This window comes from Odontesthes bonariensis, chromosome 12 (genome assembly GCF_027942865.1).
Source record: "Odontesthes bonariensis isolate fOdoBon6 chromosome 12, fOdoBon6.hap1, whole genome shotgun sequence".
Classification (NCBI taxonomy): Eukaryota; Metazoa; Chordata; class Actinopteri; order Atheriniformes; family Atherinopsidae; genus Odontesthes; species Odontesthes bonariensis.
In genome coordinates, this window is record NC_134517.1 from 17,438,567 (window position 1) to 17,464,477 (window position 25,911).

General features: G+C 42.0%; 2 protein-coding genes across 2 annotated transcripts; both read left to right on the forward strand.

Annotated features, from left to right (window-relative positions):
* Positions 1-8,891: 8,891 nt before the first annotated feature.
* Positions 8,892-11,390, forward strand: pou3f3a (POU class 3 homeobox 3a). The gene has a single exon (XM_075479371.1). The coding sequence runs from the start codon at positions 9,363-9,365 to the stop codon at positions 10,632-10,634; it is 1,272 nt and encodes a 423-aa protein (XP_075335486.1). The 5' UTR covers positions 8,892-9,362; the 3' UTR covers positions 10,635-11,390.
* A 4,164-nt stretch (positions 11,391-15,554) lies between these two features.
* Positions 15,555-19,350, forward strand: gpr45 (G protein-coupled receptor 45). Its single transcript, XM_075479372.1, has 2 exons — positions 15,555-15,708; positions 17,386-19,350. The coding sequence occupies exon 2, from the start codon at positions 17,498-17,500 to the stop codon at positions 18,653-18,655; it is 1,158 nt and encodes a 385-aa protein (XP_075335487.1). The 5' UTR covers positions 15,555-15,708; positions 17,386-17,497; the 3' UTR covers positions 18,656-19,350.
* The last annotated feature ends 6,561 nt before the right edge of the window (positions 19,351-25,911 follow it).

Genomic DNA, 25,911 nt, shown 5'->3' on the forward strand with positions numbered 1-25,911 from the left:
ACAGTTCCATGCGGTTTGTGAGAGAATTAATCATGATGATTAATTGGCTTTCAAGTTAAATATCCAGTGAGCGATGTCAGGCTGCCAGACATCACGGCTAAATTGACAGGCCTTTAAGAAGAGGCAGATTGATTTACACAGCAGCTAATGAATACCCCTCCACACAGGAAGGGGAGGAAAGATAAACAAGTCTTTTCTTTTCCTTTCTTCCATCTGTTTTGTTCAGGTACGCTTTGCTCTCTGTGTTGAACTCTAACCTGGTGGAGACCATTGGCACGTTCCCTCTTGTTATTGATTTTCTGCCATGATAAGAAGACAACTAGGAGAAATCAAGAAATTCCACCCAATGTGCTACTGAGTTGCTTATTTCCAAATATATTTTCAGTCAATGCACGTGAAGCAGATGAGGAGCAAAGATTCGTGGCGTTTTGGGCCCCCGGATTTGTAGTCGAGCTCATCCCTTCTGCTGCTGAAAATGCTATGTATAAACAGTACTACCTCTGCCAATCTGTCATCTTTTCCAGGAAGTCGAATTCTGCAGTTTTTGGTTAAAGCCAAATGTTCTGATGTCACTCTACACTGTTCACTTATTGTGAGCAAACAATTCGATTGTCGTGTGGAGGTTGGAAGACTGTATAAATGCAGGCTGACACTGCCTCGTTGCTTTTGAGGACTATGCAGCCACTGCTGGCCCCGAGAGCAACTGCATATAATCCTAACTATGTAACTTTATTACCTAAACCTAACCAGGAAGTGACTCATCTGTTTCAGGAAGGTATTGTAGTGTCAATAGGTGCCAGTGATTCTGAAGTGGAAAAGCAAGTGTCATATGTTATATTGCCCTCCTTTCACTGTCACCTTACAGAAGAGTGATGCATGCAAAAATGTCAGAGTTAGTTCATCATAGTTTGTTATGCACTCTGGTATTATGCTTTATTTGCCAGAGTAATAGGAACACTAGTCGAGTTTCAGTTGCTGTTTTTGATTCACATTGAGAAGATGATGATAAACAAAGTGGACTGGAAACAGTGAAGATTGAGAAATTCCCACAAATTTTGCACTGACCAGATATGTTTTTTGCCCGTTTTGAAGATGACGCGATAGCGTCTGACCTGGCAAAAATGAAACCACTGTGAGTCAACATCGGTTTCTGGTTTGGGAAACGATAAACTCATGTGACTAAGCGGCGTCTTCCCAGATATGATATAACATTCCAGAGACGCAAGAAATTCCTAAAAAAGAGCTTTTTTTTTAATTTGCTCCTTGTGGATGTCCTCTACAGTATACTTAGCCTAGTTTCTTTGCTGCAAACCTGTTACTGGGAACATGTGTCTGATCCACATTTCCTTTTTACGGCTTTTCAGGAGATCGATTCAGACTTGCTTCACTCGTGAATGGAATGGAAATTAACTGTAGCCTGTAATATATAATCCACTGTCCAAAAGCTTATCATTTAGTTTTTTTTTTTAACACCTTGGTTTCATATCTGTATTGTTTATTTTACAGCACAAAGTCATAATATCCACGTTACATCTCGAAATTGCACTCAAAGGTCATGGCCGGTGAAAAGCAGGAGCTGGAGCATTGGCTGTGTTTTGATGTTCAGTGCTACCTATTCCCTCTCTGTAGCCCCCCTGAGCTCCTCTGATCTACTGAGCAGCTCATTAAAACACCCTCTCCACCTCCACATTAGCATCAGAGTCATGGTCAGACTGCTTTGTGTTATAAGGGTTGAAAACAATATCAATAACAACAACAAAAACAATAGTAGCCTTTGGTCCGGGGAGGAGAGGAGGAGAAAGGTCTTTGATAATGTACATCAAAGACAGGCACTGAAGTGGGCTGTGTTTTTGTTGCGTGCATGCCAAGGTCGTTTCTGATCCTGCCCGTGTGCTGAGAGCACCGGGGGCCAGTTTTGATGGCACAAGGTGAGCTGCTTGGTCCGCTGGACAGGAGTTCGAGAGTGGGAAGTCAAACATTACAACCAACAAAGCTTTCTAATAGGTTCATGTTGCACCTCTCATTTGACACTGATTTCCCCCGGCTTCTTGTGAGTGCACGTGACAGGTTTGTGTGTTTTGTGGAAGTCTTGGCATCTCGACTTTCCTGTCAGTCGGCCACCACCAAAGACACTATGAATCTTTATACAGCGTGAAGCTCGTGTGCTCAGTCCTGAGGAAAGAACTGCTTAAATCAGCTCTTACGAATTCTCTGAGTAAAATGTCTCATGAAGGATGAAAACAGATGCGAGGTTTAGATTCAGGGAACATCCACAGCCTTATTCTGAGACCTTCAAACTGGATATCTGCCTTTTCTCACATAAAAGATAAAAAGAAAAGAAATTATCTGCCCCAATTCAACATTATATAAAATCGTAATTCATCTTTACTATTTTATAATGAAATAATTCCTGATCTTGGAGATAAGAAAGCGACCAAATGAAATCAGTTTAATGCCCACTTATTGGATTTTGCGACAAATATTGTGTTGCATACTTGGATGCTGCTCAAGGAGGTAGGAAATGCAAGATTATCATGTTTATAACACTGCAATCATCTATAATAGGATATAACTGAATATAACTTGGCTATAATGCTTAAATACTTGCAGTGCATTCACGATCCCCGAGCTGCTGGAATGCAGTGTAACAGGATGACAGGAGCAAAAAAACACCCCAAACCGTTCCGCTGCTTGTATCAGTCACTTAATATTTCACTATGTGATACTTCCTTCTTCCTCTCCAAACCCACCTGAGGAATCATCTTAACTACAGAGAGCCTTTATAACCACGTGGACCTTAGTGGGAGCTTCAGGGAGAGGTCTCTCCATTCATGAAAGGAGCAGGGCCAGCCAGACTCAGCCAGGCCAGGCCTTCAGGGACGCCGGCTGTTTGGTTTGGCTCACGAATGGGCCTGGGTACAGGGCTACAGTTGTCTGAGGCCACAAGCGGCAGAGCCGGAGGTATTTCCTGACTAAATTTCTCTGTCATACTGTTTACAGTTGTATTCTGCAAAGAACCTTCAGAAACAGAGCATGGATGAAAACTGGATGCGAGTGGAGGAAAACAGAAAAGCAACCACAAAGCGATGAATTTTCTTCTTTCTGTGTCTCCTTGCGAGCAGAATAAAACCTAAAAGGAAATCAGAAACCTAAAGCTTCTTTCCTCTGACCCATTTTTACTTGTCTTCTACTTTTCCAGCAGTAAAAGCAAGATATTTTCCATATCAGTCTTGACTTTATCTGAGTCCTCTGAAGAGTTTAATCTTTTCTCAATTTCCCTCTGTTTTGCCTCTGTGATGGCCCAGATGTTGCTCTTCTCTCCAGGTTTGGTTTAGCATAAACATTAATCATGGACTTCCATGCCATCATTTCAAGAACACCCCTCGCCATTATGTTAATGCACACAGACACTTAGAAAGAGGCAAATTTCAGCCTCTCCGAGCACCTGCGAACACCTGGGTACACACAGAGAAAAAGAGAAAGGAGTGATGTCTTTCCACCAAATCCCTGCCGTATTCTCTCAGCGCTTCCTCGTCACTTTGGCCTCTTTCAAATGATCCCTTGGGATTAATGAATGTAATTTTCACACATTAACTACCCCTCATTCATACATAATGAACCAGCCCACAACAGCGTTTAACCAGTGCGTCTGTCTATTGGGTTTCATCATTTGAGCCACAGCAGGGATTCTTGGCTGATACTTGTTCAAATGCTGCAGACACGACTGACCTCCCTCTTGTCTTTGCCTTCTTTCCTCCTGCTGCAGCGAATGATTCCACCACATCATTCAAGAGAACTTTCCAGCAATTATGAATCATATTTAAGCTCAGTTTGAAACATCACATAACAGTGCATTCAGACATGTGGCCTAACCTCAAAAAAACATCCGCCTTTAAATTTGAGTTTTATTGGTCGTTTTTGTCTCTTTTCCAGTCTCTGTGAATGAGGAGTCTTGAGATGAATGCACTTTGATCATTTCCTCTCCATATCCTCCACTTTTCATTCCCTCTACATCCAACACTGCTGCACTTTGTCTCCCCCGGTCTTTCTCTCTTTCCGAGGTTACCTCTGCTTCTGATTTAAACACACAGCAGGAGGTTGTGGGTAGGGACTCGTGCTGCGAAGGATCTCTCTGGCGCGGGCAGAGCTGAAGGTCAAACACACTCATGATCAGAACCACAGGATGACACTGAAGAGGTGGAATATAAAGAGTGCTCGCATGAACTTAAGTTCTGTTCTCTCAGCAATGTTTTCAGCGATGACAGATAGTCCATTAAGTAAATACCACACTGAACGTACAGAGTAAGGTAATAATTTGCTTGGTCTTTTTTTACAACATTCACACATGCCAAATGAATCAATGAAAAGAGATTTCAAGGGTTCAGTATTGCCTGATAACGGCCTAATTCCACGAATAGGATGGATTTCTCTATAGTTTCTGCAGAAGATATCCATAAACTTGAAAATTATGCTGATGAAAGTGACAACGCCGTCATCCTGTAAAGTGTGTTTTTGTGTTGACTGCCTCATTGGTGCTTCACTCTTGTTTTAATTACACAAACCCATGACTGATAAAGCAAACTGAGCAAAAACAAGAGCATGAACGAGAGAAAAATCATCTGTTCCTAAGAAAGGAAAACTCCTGGAGCCCAGATGAAACCTTTTTTCCTTTTCGCTTTCGCAATTTTTTTTTTGTTGGAAGCATTAACATGTTTCAAAAGTCTACCAAAGAAAATAGCCTGCGGACAGGAACGGCCAATCTGCATATTGAAGACTCAACACAGGGCGAGGGGAGGGAAACAGAATGAGACAAAGTCTCTCTGTAAATGACTCGAGGTTGATCTTAAAGAAACAATAATGTCAATTAGCTGATGGTGTCATGCTCATTATGCCGGATTAATTGCAACATTGGCAACAACTGAAACAGATTATATTCTTAGTTGTCGAGCAGCTCCAAGGAGAGTGTGGGAGGGGTGAGGGGGAACAGCGAGAAAAAATGTGCATCATAAGAAGGCCTCTTCACCCAGCTTCCTTCATGAATAACAAATAGAGGACCCAGTGCTGTGACCAGGCAGCACAACACATGAAAAACATTACTGCCTTCCCTGACTCGTCTGGCTTTCTCTGCATTATGCTGGCAGGCTGGAAACATGTGAAACACTGCGGTGCTTTTATGCAGCTCCTCTCAACGTTTTGCTCTTCCACTGAACACAACTAAGCAATGGACTGGCTTTAAAAGCCGTGGAGTGAATAATCGTTTTACTAGAAATGATCCAAATGTAGTTAAGGTGACATTTTCTCACTGTTGTGATTTTACAAATCCCCTTAAAGCTTTTTCTGAATCGTCTCAATTATTTGTGAATTTTGGTTTTATTTTCATCATTATCATGTCAGAAAACTCTTGACACCCTAAAGACAGTGCATGTGATGAAAAAAACCCTGGAATTTTACCTAAACCAAACAGTTTAGATTTGGACTTTGCACTGCCAGTTTTAGAAAGCTCTTACAGTATTTTCTCATTTGCTTACTCTCTGTTCGGCGAGGCAATTTAATGTTGTAAACTGGAAAGTCTTGAGGTTTGATTTGAAAGAAGCAACAGTTGACGCAGACCTGCAGTTATCTTTGAGCTTGTTTCACTTACATAGTGCAAAAAAAAACCTGCGAGCAGCTTCTCAATGTTTAGTTCTAACTCGGGAGATGCAAACCTGTTCCTGTTGACCTGAGAGGTTAAAGGTTCATAACGTACCAGAAGTCTGAGATGTACTTTGGCCCCCCATTAAGTGAAATGAATGGAACACCTTTTCTAGATCCGTCTGAAACATATTAATTCTTCAGTCCTTTTAAATGTAGGCTGACTTCCTAACTGACTTGATATGGCTGTCAAAATTCAGGTCTGAGACATAATGACACCTGGATTTCTGGCTTGGTTTGTGTTTTTTAAAATTACAGACTGAAGTTGAGCACAGACTTTAACCATTCTTCTTTGACTGAAATATGTTTTGTCTTTGTTTAACTGAAGGGTCATCCACATGTTTATTTGTTCTGGGGACTTAATGAGTGTTTGTAAGGTATTCTAACCCCTGGGCGATATGGTGATGCAGATTGTGTGTCGTCCGCACAACTGTGGTAGCATATTTTGTCGCTTTGCATAATCAAAGCCAGTGGGAGCATGTAAATGTTGAATAAGAGAGGGCCCAGAAATGAACCCTGAGGAACTCCACATGCCTACAGGCACAAAGACGTCTCCGTCTTTTAGGTGATTAATATTACCAGGCTTACAGGCAGTACATTCCAAACCATTATGCCTTCTACTAAAGTACACACCTATTTTCTTAAACTAAAAACTAGAAACCCTGTTTTGACAGATGATACAAATTTGGTTAACTGCAAAACTTTACACATGAATACCTTCGTATATGACTGCCTACACCAGGGGCTTATATTAGCAGTCAAAACTCTTCTCTCAAGTCAGCAGAGCTGAAATCAGATCAGCACACAATTATCTAAACCGAACCACGATGACTTAAAATTGTTTTCCGAAACCTGCCAGAATCTTTGGTAGAGAGGTAAAAGCTTGGCTAGGTTTGCTTTGCTTTGGAATACTGGATCCAGAAGGACGTGAAGGAAGAGGAGACAGAGAAGGAGGGATGGGCCGATGAGAAAAGATCCAGACCAGAGCTGGCACGTTGTGGCAAAATTTTTATTTTTGTGTACCTTTTTTAAAAAACTGATCTTACTCTGTTTTATTTATTTATGTTCAGTACTGACCATCAACAAACTTTGTGATTGTATAAACTGTTCATCATGCAAAGATGAGCCACATTGCTCACTGCAGTTTGCAGGATAATTTTAAACTGATCTTGGCTGTGTGTAGGTGTTTCGGTGCACTTCTGTGTTATGCCTGAATGCAGAGTTAGCTTTTTTTAAATAAAGTTTTTGAGGGGGAGAGTTTGTTTTTAAACTTGAAGCTTTGGAGTTGAGTTCGCAGATATGGATTTGTGTCCAGAGGCATTTGAAATGGTGGCATAATTTCAAGAAATGTGTTTAGCAATGAGAAAAAAAAAAAATGCAATTTAGCTGGAAGGACCGCTATAAGGAACAGTTTGACAAGGTTTTTATTCCATCCCGGTCGTTACAGATGATAAACATTTACAACTGCTCACTTGGATTTGTATAAAGACTCCTTTACTTGCCCTTGCACATGTTTCATCCTGTCCGAAAAGAAACCAATCTGAAGGGTTTGGTACCATGCAAACCACACAGTGTTCTTGCCAGTTTACTCATAAAGAACTCTTTTAAGGCCTCTGTTAATAATTGAACAACGATGGCTAAAGCCACAAGTTCCAACATATAGACTCTTGACAAACTGCATATTACCATGAAGTAGTGGTTGAAGACTGTGTCTAAAATTAGTGTGTACTTTAAAATCCTGCATGCCACCACAGGGTTTAAACTGTAAAGCAGCTCATACAGGCGTTTAAATACATCCTATTATATACTTTCTTGAAAGCAATTTGTTGGGCAAACTATCATACATCTTATGGTCTCTTCTTGAGAGTGAAGTTATGAGAGAGTGTGTAGTCTACGCTGTTATGGCCCTATTTTTCTGCCCTCAAATAACAGGACTTTTGAATGGATGTTGTGGAATGCACTCAACCAGTTGATTTCAGAAATGTTCAGCAGTTTATTTTAGAAAAAAAAAAAAACTTAAAATTCCCTCAGTTGTTGCATTAAGCACTGATTGGTTGACCTCAAAGTTTTAGAACTCCAAACAGCCTAACCAGTATGACATATTTCGGCTACATTTGTTGACAAGTTTTTATTTTGGGGGGTTGTTCTATTTTCATATTTTTTCGTATTTAATTTATCCCATAATCGGATAAGACTAAAGGCAATTCGGAACATAATTGCTGAGATGAACATAATGACTGTAAAGTGAATTTCAATGTTGTGTTAATGGTCTCACTTGGGGGGAGAAGGATTTGAGTCTATTTATCTTTCACCTTTTGGGCAAGATCCAGGATAAATCCGCTGAAAAACATAAATTAGCAGCAAGCTGACAAGACCGCACCTGGCTGTCTGCTCAGCACACAGAACTCCATGTGTCTCAGTCGGTGCCTCTCACTCTCTTAAGGCCCGTAAAAGCGAGGCAAAGCCGTGGTAGAAAATTCCCCACGACACGTTTATTAAACGGTCCATCCATAAACTGACCGAGCGTGGAAACGTCCCGGCAGTTTGTGTTTTTCAGGGTGGAAAAATCGAACCCGTGGAAGTTTTTTTGTGTGTTGCCCTCCAGTGCGCGCGTCACGCAACTGTGGCCTCTCCGTTTTCATGTGAAAAGGGGAACCCATTGAGATGCAAGAGGCGTTCAAACCCCTTGTGTTCCCAAAGGCCATCTAAGTGGCTTTGATTCAGGACTCAACCGCTCCGAATGGGTAAATTGGATAAACACAGTCACCACATGTTTTTTCAAACATTTATTTCTATATTTTTGTCTAGCATTGTGGCTTACTTTCCAGAGTTGGTTAGATGTTTTAAATAATAGCCTAATAATAATATTAATGATAATTATGATGAATGATAATGATAATAATATTAAAACTATTGTTTTGCTAGGATTTGTTGTAACCCCCCCCCCCCAAACATAGTTCATCCTTAGAGCATCATTGAACACACAGGTTATTCTGTTTCTATTGAATTTGTTATTCTATTGTATTTGTGAGCAAATTCTTGCTTTGTTTTCCACCCGCAGGAAGAACTCTGTGTGCGCCAACTCCAAGACGCACCAACTCCGCTCCGGTCGTGCGTCCAATCAGCGGAAGCCCTGCAGAGCCTTTCTATTGTAATTGGACGGCGATGGGTGAGGAAAAGGCAGCCTTGGCACAACGTAAACTCGCGCTTGTCACCTTCGCTCCGTAGAAGACACGCCGGATCGAGCAGATGTAGTGAGCGAAACAATTGAGTGGACCGCAGAGGCTTCACAGGTTTTGTTAGAAATATTTCATTTCCTTCAAAACGTTGATACCAGAGAAGAAAACAGACAAGCAAGCTGTTTTAGTTTGACACGGATCAAACAGGGTTTTTTCTTTTCTTTTCCCTTTTTCTTCTCATAAGTGGATTACGTACAGCGGAGCTCCCGGGACAAAGAAAAAGTTCCAAAACTATATCATTTTGCCGCACAGGAGTGCGTAAAGAAGAGTGCTTTCTCGCGCAGGTTCCAACAACTCACTCTTCTCCTCAAACCACCATATAAGCCTCTGTGGAGTGATTTGACACTTCTTTTTTAATTGGGGAAAAAAATGGATTAGAGCAAAGCTGTACTTCAAACAAACTCCAGAAGAGAGAGAAACATCTCAAGATATATGCTTTGGGGGATGGCAGCAGCAACCTCAAGTCCATACCTCGCCAGCAGCAGGATTTTATCTGGCCCGGTTGTTCACTCTGATCGGAGAGGTGGCGGCATGCAGCCGGGCAGCACGGCCGTGACCACGGTGTCCGGTGGATACAGAGGGGACCCTTCGGTTAAGATGGTGCAGAGTGACTTCATGCATGGAACCATGGTGGCAAGCAACGGGGGACACATGCTTAGCCATGCCCACCAGTGGGTGACATCGTTGCCTCACGCAGCAGCCGCGGCCGCTGCGGCCGCAGCGGCAGCAGCAGAGACCGGCTCCCCGTGGCCCCCCAGTTCCCAGCCGCAGGAGGTGAAGAGAAACACCGTCAGGGATGACCTTCACTCGGGCTCAGCTTTGCACCACAGGTCCCCACATCTGGGACCCCACCAGACGCACCCGGGAAGTTGGGGAGGCACTTCCTCAGCGCACATCAGCATCACTGAGGGGCAGCAGCAGCAACAGCCCCTCATTTATTCTCAGCCCGGCGGATTTACAGTCAACGGGATGCTGAGCTCACACACCGGACAAAGCCTCATGCACTCGGGGCTGGTGCGCGGGGAATCCCCTGAGCTGGATCACGGAAGCCATCATCATCACCACCATAACCACCACCATAACCACCACACGCACCATCACCAACATCAAGGGGTGGGCCACGATTCGCACTCAGACGAGGACACCCCGACGTCCGATGACTTGGAGCATTTCGCCAAACAGTTCAAACAGCGGCGGATCAAACTCGGCTTCACCCAGGCAGACGTGGGCTTGGCTTTAGGCACTCTGTACGGCAACGTGTTTTCACAAACCACCATCTGCAGGTTCGAGGCGCTTCAGCTGAGCTTTAAGAACATGTGCAAGCTTAAACCTCTGCTCAACAAATGGCTGGAAGAGGCCGATTCCACGACCGGGAGCCCAACCAGCATCGATAAGATCGCCACCCAGGGCAGGAAGAGGAAAAAGCGCACATCCATCGAGGTGAGCGTAAAAGGCGCCTTGGAGAGCCACTTCCTCAAGTGTCCCAAACCCTCCGCACAGGAGATCAATTCTCTGGCGGACACTCTGCAACTGGAGAAGGAGGTGGTCAGGGTCTGGTTCTGCAACCGCAGGCAGAAAGAGAAGCGCATGACGCCGCCTGGACTCCCGCGCACCCCCGAGGACGCATATTCACAGGTGGGCAGCATGGGACCTGACACGCCGTCCCCTTCACTAGAGTGCAAGAGGATGTACAGCGACACGTGAAATGAACCCAAACAGACGGACTGGCAGGAACATCTGAACATTTTTAGATAGACATGTCCCTTATTGACCAGATTGTCTGGGAACTTTTTTAAAATTTAATTTCTTAACATTTTCCACCCTACATGAGGACAGTGCTTATTCGATGTGTTTATTTCAGATCGGAACAAATGTCAACCGTTATGCATCCTTGGGTATTTGAAGATGTATTTCAAGCTAAACTGAAATCTGCACAGAAGTTAAAAGTCCTTTAAAGACACTATTCGGTGACCAAGAGATTACAACCTCTGAAAAGCATTTTCAGAGTCCACAAAGCCAAGTTGTTAAAATAGAAAAAGTTCTTTCCAAATCTCTGTCCTGTAGAAATAAAAGTTCCCTTTTAATGCTGCAAAATTTCATGTGTCATATGTCAGACTGGGCTGAAGCCGAAATGAAAGACGGTTATTTATTGGCTTTATTCAAAATTACATTCTTTTTAGTTGGTTTTGTTGTATGTGTTTGTTTGTTTTTTATAGCCAGCAATAATTTATATCCATTCAAAAGTGTTTCTCATGTGTGTTGTGTGGCTGTGGATTTCTGTTGTGACACAGTTTGTGGTCAACAAGTGATTTACAAATATTCCAATATTGTAGTTTTCTCTGTAGATGAGCATCTTTTCTAATTAGCAAACTTTCCATCAAGTTGATGTACAACTCTGCTGTGTATTCTTGTGTGATAATTTGGACTATTTATTTTTTTCCACCGTGTTTATTTTCTTGAAGACTGATTATTTAATAAATTTGACATAAAAAATTGCGTTATGGTACCAGATGACTTTCATTTTGAGGCTGCTCGACACGCACACACACTCACACTCACAGTTTCATTTTCATATCACTTTGCACTTGCTTCTGTGAAATACTGAAAATGTACGCCGCTGCTTTTAATGGACATCCAAAAATCACAAGGCTCTGCCTGCCAGCACAATAATAGGTGTCTTTCACGAGTATCAGACACAACACATTGGCGGTCTCACATTTAAACTGTACAAGGGAGTCCTGAAGGCATGTCTTCTTTAAAATGTGTCAGGGCTTTTCTGTTAATAACACCTTCAGATCGTATCAGGTAATCAGTGGAGGGACATCATGCCAGGCATTGTCACTATTTTTGTCTTTTTATATAAAATATTGAAACATTAGCAGGTGCCCAGAGGATTAAAAAAATGCACCCTAAATCAGATTAATTGTCAAAATCTTTCTTTACTGACCTCATGTTAAACAAATTCCATTATCAATTGTAAGTAGCCGACAATATTAGTATAAATGAAATCGTCATGTTTTCGTTTATGCTATGCTGACCCCATCAAGACTGACTGTACTAATTACATGAGCCTGTTTATGGGGTTTGCATATGCATTTATCTGTTATATGCTGCTTATCAGTGCAGCCACTGTTGCAGGGCTATGGACTGCAGCTTGATGGAACGCAGCCAGCGGAGGTCGGCAATCCCAGATGGCAGTTCACCTCAGCAGCGGTTGCCAAGGTGACAGCGAGATGGAGTGACACCAGGCAGCAGCGGATCTTTTGCCACAGATGATGGGTTTGGCAGATAGGCAGTGAGACGCTCAGGACGGAGCTCTGAAAAACAGTCGACGTTTTTTTTCTCTCTGCCTCTGCTGCAGACACACAGTGATACATGCAAGCAGCTACATACACACACGTGAGCTGATGTTAGAAATCTGATGCCATGCAGTTACTAAAGCCAAAGGGGCAAAGCCACTGAGACGACACAGTTGCAGGGAAACTACAAGGAAGGTCAAAGGTCTGCTGCGACAGTAGCTGCTGATAAATCAGACAGAATGCCAGAGAGTAAACACAAACCAGGAAGTTAATGCTTTACTGAAAATGTTACACATTTTTTTTTTTGTTATTACTCCAGTTGCATCTTGCGTTGTGCATTGCCAAACGGGTTACCGACACGCATGATTTTGGCAACACTTTCACCTTGAACGATTCATGATTAAACTGCTCATAAATCTCACCTCGACCGTACGAGCACTCAGCACAAAGCCTTCACGGTGTGTGTTTTCTCACTTTGCATCCTTTAAATCAAAGCCCGGGCAAAATACACAACCAGCCCGAGAGCAGCACACCAACAGAACGGAACACAACATCAAAAACAGAGACGGCACAGCATGGAACGCCAAGAACAACATTCCAGATGCATGAAATCAGAACAGAAAAGATACAGTTTTCAGCAACAAATTTTCACACATGGCACAATTTCCCAAGTCATATATTTAAAAAACACAACACTGTTTCATTATGTTTTGTTAAATGAAGCCGCTTTGTCCAACACTGTTGTGTCAAATGCTGCTGTGTTTTCTGCTCTGGTGTCGTACACTGAAATATTTTCTTGTGTTATTTATTAATCTTCTCTAAATTTAGTTGTGTTGTAAAAAAAAAAAACTTGTCAAAGCCACTAGTGCTGTTTTGTGTTTTGAATGTGATTTCATCTCCCTTTTACATTTGTACGTGAGGATTCATTCATTACAAACTAGTTTGGATTTGCTCAAAACCCCGACCTAAAACAGACCTCTATTTACCTCCACACATATAGTCCCGGGTGACTTTTTAAATGAAGTTATACAATAGTTAAGTTAACATTCATACGCGGAATTCTCTTAGCTGCCACAGCACAATCACAATAACTGGTGACAGGTGGTGCCCCTGCTCACTGTCATCATCAATAACTGACTCTTGACATGATGTATTCCCACTGAGCTGCAAGATGAAAATCGAGGTAGAATATAAGCTTTCAGGTTTGCAGAGTGATCCCCTCAAAGCTTAGCGATGTAAAGATGGGAGATAAGGCTGGAATTGGGGGATAAGCGACGTTTAAAGGGGTTTTTGTCATCACATGATGCGCATCGTCTGCACTGAATATCAATGTGGGGATCTGGAGGTACGAGCTGATGATGATACAGAACGCCCAGGGTCCTCATCAACAGAAACAGCTCAGCTCGCATCAAGGTGCACAATTCAAGTCAGAAAGCAAAGTGTGCTTGCACGTTCAGCTCAAATTTAGCGTCATTCACCATAAAGAGTATTGTTTCCTGCATCTCTGAGCCGTGGGATGATTGCAGTTGCACACTGAGGATGTTATTACCTCCTTCTAGTTGTAACTACTAATATAATTGCTCATAATTGCTCTTAAAGCCTTGTTCAGAGGCACTTAACATAAAGTAATTACTACACAATTAATCCCTCCTTTAATGCTTGTTGTTTGTGTCTCACAGTCTGAGCACAGCCACACGTACAACCGGCACACACACCTTTGTCATTCCAAGTAAACGTTTGACAGCAGCAAAGTTCGAATCCACAACTGTTTCACTGCAGTTTGCACATTATCATTCCCCATTGCTCAGTGTTAATTATTTTCACAAGGCAGAGATTGGTTAACCACTACGTCTAACACTGATTAACACACCCTGGCCTCCTCAGTGTAACAAAGACCCATGAGGCTGGTAACTTACCTGGAATCAGAGGCACTGGGATGCATGAATAAAAGATTCAAAATTCACATTTGACGTCTTCTGTTTGCATGTGAGGGTATTCAAATGTCTGACTTTTCCTCTCTAAATGTAACACATCTGGCTGAACATGGCTCAGTCAATATTGTATCTTGGGTGGGTTCTCACCTCTCCTCTGAATATTCTCATTTAGAGGGGAATATTTTCACTTTTCCTATGTTTGCTTTTTGGGTGATTGATGGAGTCGCTGCCGAAGTCTCTCAATCAGGAAGAAATTAAAGCAAACATCTGTGGAAAAATGGACAGGGAAATGAATTCTCTTCCCAGCAAGCTTGTTGTGTGGCTGCCACTGAACGTGACGAGCATGCATGTGCTCGACCGCTGGAGTGGAACTCGTTTGATGGGCATGTTCAGCACATTGGCATGATGCCAATTTAGACAAGCATGCCCATGAAAATAATATCAGCCCGCATGCTAAGAGTGTGAATGTAGCTGTGTCTGCATGAACGTGTCGGGTGTGCCACGTTAGACAAAAACGGGTAGGTCTGAATTGCATGTGCAAAACCCGTCTCAGTAGATGCTGTTTTGCAAATTTGTCAGCATTTGATCAATATTGTTTCAAAGTTTGAAGGATTAAGTTGCACACATTAACCAATACATTGAGACACTCTGGTCCCGAGGTCATTGCTGATCTGTCATGCACTCTAGAAGCACTGCGAACGTGAGTGCAATTGAACTAAAAGCCGAAAGCCATGAATACCAGAACATACAAATCACAAGCGCTGCACCAGATCATATGGAGGATAATGCTGCCATCTTCTGGACAAAATCCTATATATATATAGGCCTATATATATACATACATAAATATATTTTTATGGGCGTATATATGTCAATATGTCACACTATATATGTCTGTTTTTATATGTAACTTTCTATGGCAACTGTTATATCATTATTCTTTTTACTTTATCTATAACTGATTGCGATTTATATGGCTTTCAAGACTAAATTGATTTTGTGTCCTCAAACATACTAATGCGCATACAGGCTTAGGCCTATGCTTTATAAATCATCGCAACTTTCTAATACTTAAGTCAAGCAGCTGTAAATATTTTCCTGCTCTTCAGGCCATTTTTTGATAGAAAAAAAAGGAAACGACCCTCATTTAGCTTGTATATACTGAACAGCAACAGGAAAGATAATTCTCTGTAGAATAATTACTACATTCTTAATTACGACATTTTATCGAAATTGTGCAATCAGGGGGTGTAGGCTCATATCAAATGTGCATCTGATCACCTGTTGATCAACAGTTTATGTAACAACGCAAACATGAACAAGGATGATTATTCTTCTGCCTCACTGCTCCTTTAAATCGGAGACCACCTGCTCCTCTGGCGTCAGCATCACCCACAGGCGGCACGAGGGCAATCGATACGGGCAGAGAAATGTTCAAAGTGAGATGTTTTAGAAAGACCTCAGCATGCTCAGTAGAAAGGACACAGTAACCGAGCTGAACGTCTCCACGAGACTTAAAACCCGGGATCAAGTCTAGCAGTCGAGGTAAGTGTGATCCTGTCTGATTGAGAGGGAACGATGTATTCGATTATTCTGTCTCTCGACGCTCAGGCAGCGGACGGGCATTTTGTCTGCCGTGATTCCTGCAGATGTGCTGCAGGGGAGCAGACAGGTTCAGGGAGCAGCGGCCAGTGATCGGCAGAGGAACACAGGTGATAAACGTGAGGACGCGCTGTACAAGCTCTGTGCTTGGAGCTCTGCAAGAAGATGGATGCAAAAGATGAATATTCAGCACAGTGAGAATGTGTGTGTGCCAAATCTAAAATGGCACAGTTCCTGTAGTCTACGTGAAAACGAGGATATTAAGAGGCCCAACTCAGTCTGTTTTCATCATACGAATTCATGACTATTATTTAGATCTTATCAGGCTGCAGATTGCTCTGTTGTTGCACTGTCAAATCCCGCCTTACCGACCACACCTGAAATTTTTGTGACCTGAAATAACAACAAGACAACCATACTTATCTGGTCATCGCCCGCCCTCTGAATTTTGTTTTCAGAGCTAGTCTTAACGCGATCGACGGTTCCAACAAGCAAATCCTGCGGTAAAAAGAACATTTTGTCAAAGACGCTTTGCACAGAGAGGTAGGATGAGAGTAAGGGCTGCTTGTTGCCATGGAACTGATGACCCTGTTGCCATGGCAACAGCCAGCATCACTATGCAGTGGCTTAAAAAGGGGTCTTGTGCTAGAATGTGTCTACAGTCACTGAAGGAATCGGTTTCCCTCACCTGTGTCTGTGGCCCAGTTTTTGTTTTTGCGATAACGTCATAAGATGCGATTGACCTCCAAGATTTCGGCACTTTAGTCGGAAATGTCATATACGACAGTGATATGACAGTGACAAACACAGTCACTGTGGCCATAAACCTTTTTTTTTTTTAAATCTTATTTTATCAAAAGAGAGTTTGACCTGATAGCTGACCTCCATTTAGCTGCTTCTGATGGAGCGCCCTGGCAGAGGCATTGCCTTTCGGAGCGCCTACTCCCAAAACCTGTTAGATTACGCTGTAAGTAAACAACACACCACACACAGAACATCACGGGCAGTAACTGGGTCACCATTGCCCACCTTGCAGGACTGCATCTGATCCTCGAGTGCTGCCGTGGACAAGATGCTTCTGAACAAAGTTGCATGATCATCTCAAGTATTTATCAGGGCCGAGTGTGCTAAGCTGACAGCTGACTACACCCTTGGTGCGGTATATGAGTGTGTTCCCAGTCATATGTGAAACACTACAGCTTGGCTGTTAATCATCAACCTCTCTGAGCCAAGTGAGCAGCACGTCTCTGCTCTGTGTGGCTGCCGCTCTCAGTGTGGTGTGTCCCATGGTTTTATATAACTCCTTCAGCATCATATGAACGTCATTCCTCCTCTCATATTTGCAGTTATTACTGACTAATCATTCAGAAAGCTGCTGAACTCCTCCTGGCTCTCTGATGAGACAAACATGATTTTTTTTTTCTATGAGTATGACATGTTTATCACAGCTTCTTAAGAGACAGACGGAACATTAAATGCCTTGCACTGCGAATTTACATCCCCATCATCCATTAGAATCTTTGAATGTATACCTTGTCAGACATGAACTTGTGTTTTCAATATTGTTTATTCAGTTCCGCAAACTGCCTTGATAAGGATTTTTCTGTCTCTCTGTTTCAGGTATTGCCATGGAACACCAGCTGTTGGAAAACGTCTTAACGTGTTCACCACCACCACAATAGTCAAATGTGTTCACCTTCGCTTGGGCTGTTATTGCTTAATTGGAGCTGCTATGGCTTTTTGTAATGAAAGCCTGCTGGAGGAGTGTGACTTCATGGAGCCAGGTGTAGAGGAAGCTGCAGAAAGCCTCCCATCTGAAGCTGCGACTCCTCTCATATCAGTTACTCTGCATGTGACCCTGGCAGCCATAATGATCTTCATGATTACTATCGGTTTCCTTGGCAATGCAATTGTGTGTCTGATTGTTTACCAGAAACCCGCCATGCGCTCTGCCATCAATCTCCTCCTCGCCACGTTGGCCTTCTCTGACATCATGCTCTCTCTGCTCTGCATGCCCTTCACTGCCGTCACCGTGGCCACCGCTGACTGGACCTTTGGGAGTGGCTTCTGCCGAGCCTCCATCATGCTATACTGGCTGTTTGTCCTTGAGGGGGTGTCCATCCTCCTCATAATTAGCGTGGACCGCTTCCTCATAATTGTGCAGCGGCAGGACAAGCTGACCCCACATAGAGCTAAGCTGCTGATCGCAGGTTCCTGGGTGTTGAGCCTGTGTGTGTCCCTGCCGTCCGTCGTCGGCTGGAGGTCGGGTGCGGCAGGTATCGGCGGTGCCTGGGCGCCGCAGTGTGTGCTGGGATACAGTGAGTCTGTGGCAGACCGTGGATACACAGTTCTCTTGGCTGTAGCGGTTTTCTTTGTGCCATTCGCTGTCATGTTGTACTCCTACATGTGCATCCTCAACACGGTGCGCCGCAACACCCTGCGCATCCACAACCACACCAGTGAGCATTCCTGCCTGCCAGCCCTCAACCAAGTCAGCAAAATGAGACTCACTGGGCTGCAGCGGCCACCTCAGATCAAGGTGGACATGAGCTTCAAAACCCGAGCCTTCACTACCATCCTCATCCTCTTTGTCGGCTTCTCTGTGTGCTGGTTGCCTCACACAGTGGTCAGCCTGCTGGCTGTGTTCAGCCGGCAGTTCTACTACAGCTCCGTCTTCTACCCCATAAGCATAGGAGCTCTGTGGCTTAGCTACTTGAAGACGGTCTTTAACCCCGTCATCTACTGCTGGAGGATCCGAAAGTTCAGGGAGGCCTGTCGGGAGTTCATTCCTAAAAGCTGCAGACTGTGTCCCAGAGTGCCAGGCAGGAGCCACAGACGAGTGAGGCCCAGCAACATCTATGTGTGCAGCGAGACCCAGTCGGCCGTGTGAAACAGGGAGTACCTGCTGGTCTGTTGCTGGCACACCTGCCAACTGTTTTTACTTTTCAGCTGCCCTCAAAACAAGAAGTTTAACAAAAGAAAAACTTGTTGTTGACGAACGACATCACCAAAAGAATGAACACTCAGCCTCAGCATGAAGAGCAGCGTGTCTGTCTTTGCTCACAAAAGGCGAAATTTGATTGTGAATACACCTCTGACTCCATCTGCTGAGGAAGGTCGTGTGAAATGTTCAAAATGTCCAGATTAGCTGTTAAACAGACCACGTGGTGAGATTAATTAGTCTATTTGTTTCCATAAATAAATACAATTTCAGTCTGTTGACTTAAGTTTCTGGCCGTTAGAATAATTCTGGCTGCTCGACAACTTCCACTGGTAGTTTCTGTCCTTTTTTTTACGTCACTCATGAACTCTGAACTGTTATTCTGGTGTTTCAGACTGTAAACTCAATTCTCACTCAGAAACAACTGAGCTGTCGTGGTGGTGAAAATAATTCTATTGTCAGTTATGTGTTGAGTTTTGGATAAAAAGGCACACAGTGTTAATATTCAGTGAGCCATTAAAAAAAATTGAATGAAATTTGTGTGTAAATGAAACATTTTGTCAGATCATGCTGTTATTTTGAGATTTTTTTAAATGTTTACTTGGATTGATCGTAATTTCTCAACATATGAACCCAGGTCAATAAACAGGTTTGCAATACTAAATTACACGGACGCAGTGTCGTTTTTTCGTATTATTTGAAGCTTTAGTGTTACTCTTTTGAATTTGATGCCAGCAACATGTCTCAAATAAGTTGCTTTCACATTCTTCCTTGATATAAGATTTCAACTGCTCGTCAGTTTGGGTCCTTCTGTGTGGCTTTTTTTTTTTTTATCATAACGTGGCAAATGAGGCAGACCTCTCTGGCTAAACACCTCCCCATGGGACCTTTGGTCATACATGCGTTTGAAAATAATGGAACCTCTAGTGGTCGTGGGAGTTACTGCATGTGTGTTCACACATGGTATGGGGGGGGTCCAGAATCCAGCCCCTTGCAACTGTTGACCAGATAAAATGGGTTTGAAGAATAGATGGATGGATGGGTGGGTGGGTGGATGGATGGATGGATGGATGGGTGGATGGATGGATGGATGGATTTGTTTGACCACTGGACAATTTCCTGATTTGCTGCAGTCCATGTCAAATAAGCTCAGGCCCCGAGAAGGAGGTAATGTCTCTGGATCTTGATCACATACGATTTGTATGAGTGTTGACTTGTCGTTGTGGATGCAGCAACTAACTGCGTTCTCAAACAATTGTTTTAGTCGTTTTGTAAATGTTCCTGAAAGTCATCCGGGGACACTTTGCGTAGCGGAAAAACCCATCCATTCACTATCTTCCACTTACCTCAGGAAGGAAACCCAACAACTTCTTTCGAGCTAACACTTGGGACATAGCTGGGGAGAGGAATTCATGGCAGAGCCAAACTCAGAGAGGGCAACCTCCTACCTTGAGATGTCGGTGAAAGGCTACAACAACAACAAGCTATAAACACTGGGTAGGTTGGTTAGGGCAGCAACCGCAGATCAGAAACACTCTCTGAGTGTTAGTTAATGACAGGCAGCTGAGGGGAGATTCTTAGGGTGCCATCTGATGTTCTGCAGTTGTTTGAGTCTATAGATGCACAACTAAGGGGTGGTTCTACTGTGAATCTGCAGTAAGAAAATGTTGAATTCACCACTTAATTTGGACAAACTTGTTGCGGTACTTTGAGTCTACAGTTTGGTCGTTGTACTATTGCTCATGTGAAACAACACTGTCCTGCAGACATGATTTATACGAGAATCAAAAGACATATCCTATTCAACAGTAACTCAGTAACAGTAACTCCAGCTTTCCCATTGCTTGCTGTGCCATGAATATAATTAATGTTTGATATGAGTTCAGAAACAGAAGACCATTGATCCCTGAGGCCTTTATGTCTGACTTGTTTTATTAGTCTTCATAGATGATATACAGTCATAAAAAGGAATACTGACGCTCTTATTATTCGCTAATTAGATCGGTTCCATTTACTCCCTGCTATATTAACAAACTGAAGAACCCTTAAGACTGACTTCATTCATCATTCACTAAATCACAGCCATACAGATGGCTTTACAACAGGGCTTGTGACATTTTTTTTTTTGCTGGAAGCACACCAGCAAAACAGACAGAGAGATGGAGACATTCAACCGTCTGAGTGGGAAACAAGGTTTGGATTTTTAGATGTTAAACCCTGAAATATTTCAAACATGTAGGAAATTGACTTAACTAGTTTGAATTAGTTTTGAGGATTCGCGGTATGCTCAGCTACTTCCTAGGCAGTCAGTGATAATATCAGTGATCAAATTTCCATCACATTAACCGATGGTGATTACTTTCGAATTAACAGATAAATAGAATGAGAAAATAATCAGCAGAAAGGCTCCTTAAAGTTTCCTAAGGAGTTGGACCAAGAGCCAGGAACCAGTGGTGATGATTGATTTATTGTCATTTGATTTAAAGAAAGCAAAAAAAAAAAATCAAAATTCTTCAAGGTATGTGACATGAAAATGCTCATTTTTGTTTGAAAACTGACAGAACAGATTCAGTGATAAATCAGAGGCTTGTAGGTCTTGCTGCCTCAGAGGAGTTCAGTTATTTCTGCTGATGCATTGAGAACAGCTTTACATTTTCTTATACTTTCGGCACATGTGGTGTTCCTGCCTGTCTTTCCTGGGTTGTGAGAGTGGAGGAGTTTTTTTTTTTTTTTTTTTTACCACCGGAGAGAACTTCTGTTACCTTCATCCTGAGTTGGCCAGCCTCTGCTATGTCAGTATTCATTACCTCTGCTTTTTTGGCCACGATGGAGGCTCCCACTGGTATCTATCATGTGGATAAATCGAGTCCTGTAACGAAAGCCCCTTCTGTGATCGCGTTATCTGGTAAGTTTTTCATCCACTGATGCTGCATGTGGACTGTGGTGTCACGTTTTTGTATAAAATAATTGGATTTTCTCAGGGAGGTGTTAATTCTCAGCTGTAAACTTCTGGGGTCTTTTTTTTTTGCGTTCTTTGCTCTTTTTATTAAATTGACTTCTAAACACATTAACAAATTTGTGGGGACAGTTTCTGACACCTGGTCAACTATGTCCATAAGTGCTCTTTCATACCACTGTGTCCTTTCATCCCAAAGTGAATGACAGTATGTTTGTGTTTGGTTCTCAGATTATGCATCTCCAAGAGTTCTTCAGTTCATACTAACTGGCGGGGAGTTCCAGAGAGCATCTTGAGAATGGCTGAGTTCCATGGGTCGTTGTCCCCGGTGAGTATTTTACACCTCCTCCGTGTAGAGATCAACCATTATAAGTGACACACGGAGAACACAACTGTTCTTTTGTTTCTAAAATCCTTACAAACATTTCAAATATGCTGCCAGAAGACAGATTTTTGCTGGTCATAAAAACTGATCTAGGCTGAATGTGGACTTTTTGTTTAAAAAGCCATCAGTTGTTTTCAGATAGTGTCCACAACCTCAGATTTAGGTATGCACATGATAAATTAAGTGAGATTAAACTATACACTGATTTAGTGTTATCATCAAATAATAATAATAATAATGATAATAATAATAATAATAATGATGTTTTAACTAATCAGTTAATCTAAATAATTCTAACTTCAGCAGATTTTTTTTTTTTTTACAAAATACGTTCCTTCAAACACGAAGACTATCATTTTGCATCATCACTATTTTGCATAGTCAGAAAATGTATATATGCTTCACGCTCAACAAGGAGGCCGAGAAATTAGGTCCATTAACTATATATTTACCTTAAACTCTGTGACATTTGCACGTGGAGCAACACATGACAACCTAACCATAACCCATGTCATCTTAATCTGGAGCTCATGTTTGTTTCTCTATCACATTACCGTCTTAACTGAATCATTTAACCAAAAGACGAATCTAACCAGCCATTAAACTGCACAGACGTCAGAGGAGGGGACTTTTCCTTCCTCTCAGGTGCTGATCCTCTCGCACAACACAATCAAACCAGTTGAAGCTGTTTGGAACAAACTCTACATTGATCCAAATTTCCAGCTGAGCTCCATGCATCAGTAGCTGTGAAAAACTTTATTTTGGGGCCGTAAAGACAAAGGTGGATTTTGTGTTGTCATTCTAATGAGGACGATGTGAAACCAATTTTAAAATTAAAGTGATACTTCGGAGTAGATTCACCCTAGGGTCATTTGAACCGTGACATCCAGCCAAGTAGCCCACCAGAAGTTTTTTCGATCTTGGCTGAACATCAGCTGAGTTACCGAGTTATCCCGAATAGCTTAGTACAAGCGCTAATGGAACCTGGCAGTATCTCCAAAATTACCACACTAAAATCACATGCCATGACACCAAACTTCTACAGTAGTACAAATATGGTCTGTACTCACAAAACGATGCATTTTGAAGTTTGTACATAGTCCAGGAGTTTATTATAATCAACACAAGCCTAATAGCTTCTCTGCTGCTAAAGCTTGCGTCGACGTCACTTCCTTGATCTGGGAGCTTCAAAGTAAGATTAGGGTTGATCTACTACTGTAGACAACAAAGCAAGGCTGCTCAATTTCTCCATTGATAAAATAAATTCACAACTCTACAACATAAAAATTAATAAAAAATCATGTAGAATATAGCATATACTTTGTTGTCTACAGTAGTAGATCAACCCTCATCTTACTTTGAAGCTCCCAGATCAAGGAAGTGACGTCGTCGACGCAGCTTTAGCAGCAGAGAAGCTATTAGGCTTGTGTTGATAATAATAAACTCCTGGACTATGTACAAACTTCAAAATGCATCGTTTTGTGAGTACAGACCATATTTGTACTACTGTAGAAGTTTGGTGTCATGGCATGTGATTTTAGTGTGGTAATTTTGGAGATACTGCCAGGTTCCGTTAGCGCTTGTACTAAGCTATTCGGGATAACTCAGTAACTCAGCTGATGTTCAGCCAAGATCGAAAAAACTTCGGGTAGGCTACTTGGCTGGATGTCACGGTTCAAATGACCCTAGGGTGAATCTACTCCGAACTATCACTTTAAGGTTGTAGCCTGGGTGCCAGCCGAACTTAGCCACGCCCATAAAATTTTTGGTCGGGAAGTTCAGTCTAGCTCTGCTCAGTTGGGAAATCTCTATGCTTGAATTCAAAACAGTCGACCCAATCAGATTGCCAGGGCGGGCTTTATACGATGATGGACAGATGATCAACAGGGACATTATCGACTACGTCACTAAAGAGCGCTTGGTTTGAATTTGTTTGAAACAAACATGGCTGCCGCTGGAGAGCTAGGGTGTGTAGATTCTGCCATCGAGTCTGTTCTACAGGATCTCCACATTGCATTCACTTTGAAAGACGAACAGAGGAACGCGACAAAGGCTTTTATCGATAGAAAAGATGTTTTTGCCGTCCTTCCTACAACAAGTGTGTGTCGCTTAATCTACGTCACATACTACGTTGCTCTGATTGGTTGTAGGTCTATCCAATTGAGCGAAGAGGCATTTTTTCTCCTGGTTCAGTTGAAACACGCCCCATACTCAAAACTCTATCCAGCGGTATCAGACTCACATTCTGACTAGAATCGTGAGTATGACGTAGTCAGGCAAGCAAGGTTGTGCAGAAGTGGCTAAATCAATGGAGGGATTTTTCTAAATGCCGATGCTTTGCTCTTCATATGAACGCACGTGTCAGTATTATCCAAGTGATGTTGCAACAGCAAATAACTTTAATTTGAAAAAAAATGCTCTACCCATGAAGCACATATCTGAGATCCAGGAATTTTGGTGACGTAGCCAAAATGTGTCTTGGAACCACCGTGAGTCTCCCACATCGTGTAGAATCAACTTTTACATGGATATTGCTGACAATACAAGAGCTTTCTGACGAGCACAACAGAGAATGTAACTTTTTTTATGCTGTAAATCGTTTTTTCAACGCGTAACCGTAAAAAGTAAATCAGTTTATCTAAATATAACATTGGGGTTTTTTTTATGTGAAAAATCCAGATTGGAAAGGACATGGAACATAACCCTGAGACAGAAGTCTCCAATGTTTTTATGCTAAGAAACATTTTTGCAAATATAGAAGTTGTAGAGTCCTTTGATTCTTTCTACAGAGAGTCTCTGTAAGTCAGCAGTCTGACTTGTATCCTCACATTCCTATTTCCCAATACCCCTGGTATTGATAATAACCTTATGAAAGAATAATAGGTGATAAAAGGGAATTATGGTTAGAAGAGGGGGGGAAATAGAAATAACTCTATGGACTTTTGAAGTTTTACTTCAAACTTTAGGCCACTGTTGTGATCTATTCCAAAAACCAATGTATTAGAAAGTGTGGAGCAACTGCTTAATACACACAGAGTTGTTGACTCATTACATTTTGATTGATGATTTCAAGCATTCGTAGAAGGGTAAATTAAGCAAACCAGGGTTTTGTCGTATTACTCTGAAACATGGTCAGTTACCGAATATAATTACACGGAGAACTTTGTAACGCAAGATTGAAAAATGTCAAAATGTGGCACAATACTGATACTTTACTTGGACTTTTTTACAGACAACCTAAAGCAAATAAGAAGTTTTTTTGAATATTTATTGCAACTATAAATCAAGATACTCTTGTAAAACTGCGCTGGTGTAAATATAAACAGGTGTACTATACTGTTTGCTTTCTTAAGGTTGTGGTTGTCATATTTGAAAAAATGTAATAAAAATGTTCTCAAGTAATGCTTGACTGTGTAACTGTAATCCTAATTTACTTTCCTCTTTAAATATTTTCTGGGCTAGTAATGGTTACTGTTTTTTTTTTTATTATTTGTGCTTATTGAAGCTAAAAAAAACAAAAACTAAACTACATGTCTAAGAGCATTTTGGTAAACTAAATTCATACGCTGTAAAAACTAGATTTCTGAAAAACTTTAACTACCTGAAAATATATTGTGTACATACAAAGATAACAAAACAATACCCTAATCTTTAAGAAAATAATAATAAAAAAAAATTGTAAACCTTATAGAAGAATAAAGTAAAACAATTAAAGTTCAAATTTAACGCCATCGACTGTAGTGTAGAGATGCATTTGGCTAATTACATTTCTTTGAAAGAAATGGAGGCCGAGGAAAACTAAATCCAGTAGGAGGCAGTGAAGGGGCTCCATTGGGAAAGACGCCGGAAAACGTCAACGAAGAA

Bases quoted from the DNA above. Each gene is read 5' to 3' on its own strand.
- gpr45 (XM_075479372.1), top strand. From the start codon at position 17,498: ATGGCTTTTTGTAATGAAAGCCTGCTGGAGGAGTGTGACTTCATGGAG.
- pou3f3a (XM_075479371.1), top strand. From the start codon at position 9,363: ATGCTTTGGGGGATGGCAGCAGCAACCTCAAGTCCATACCTCGCCAGC.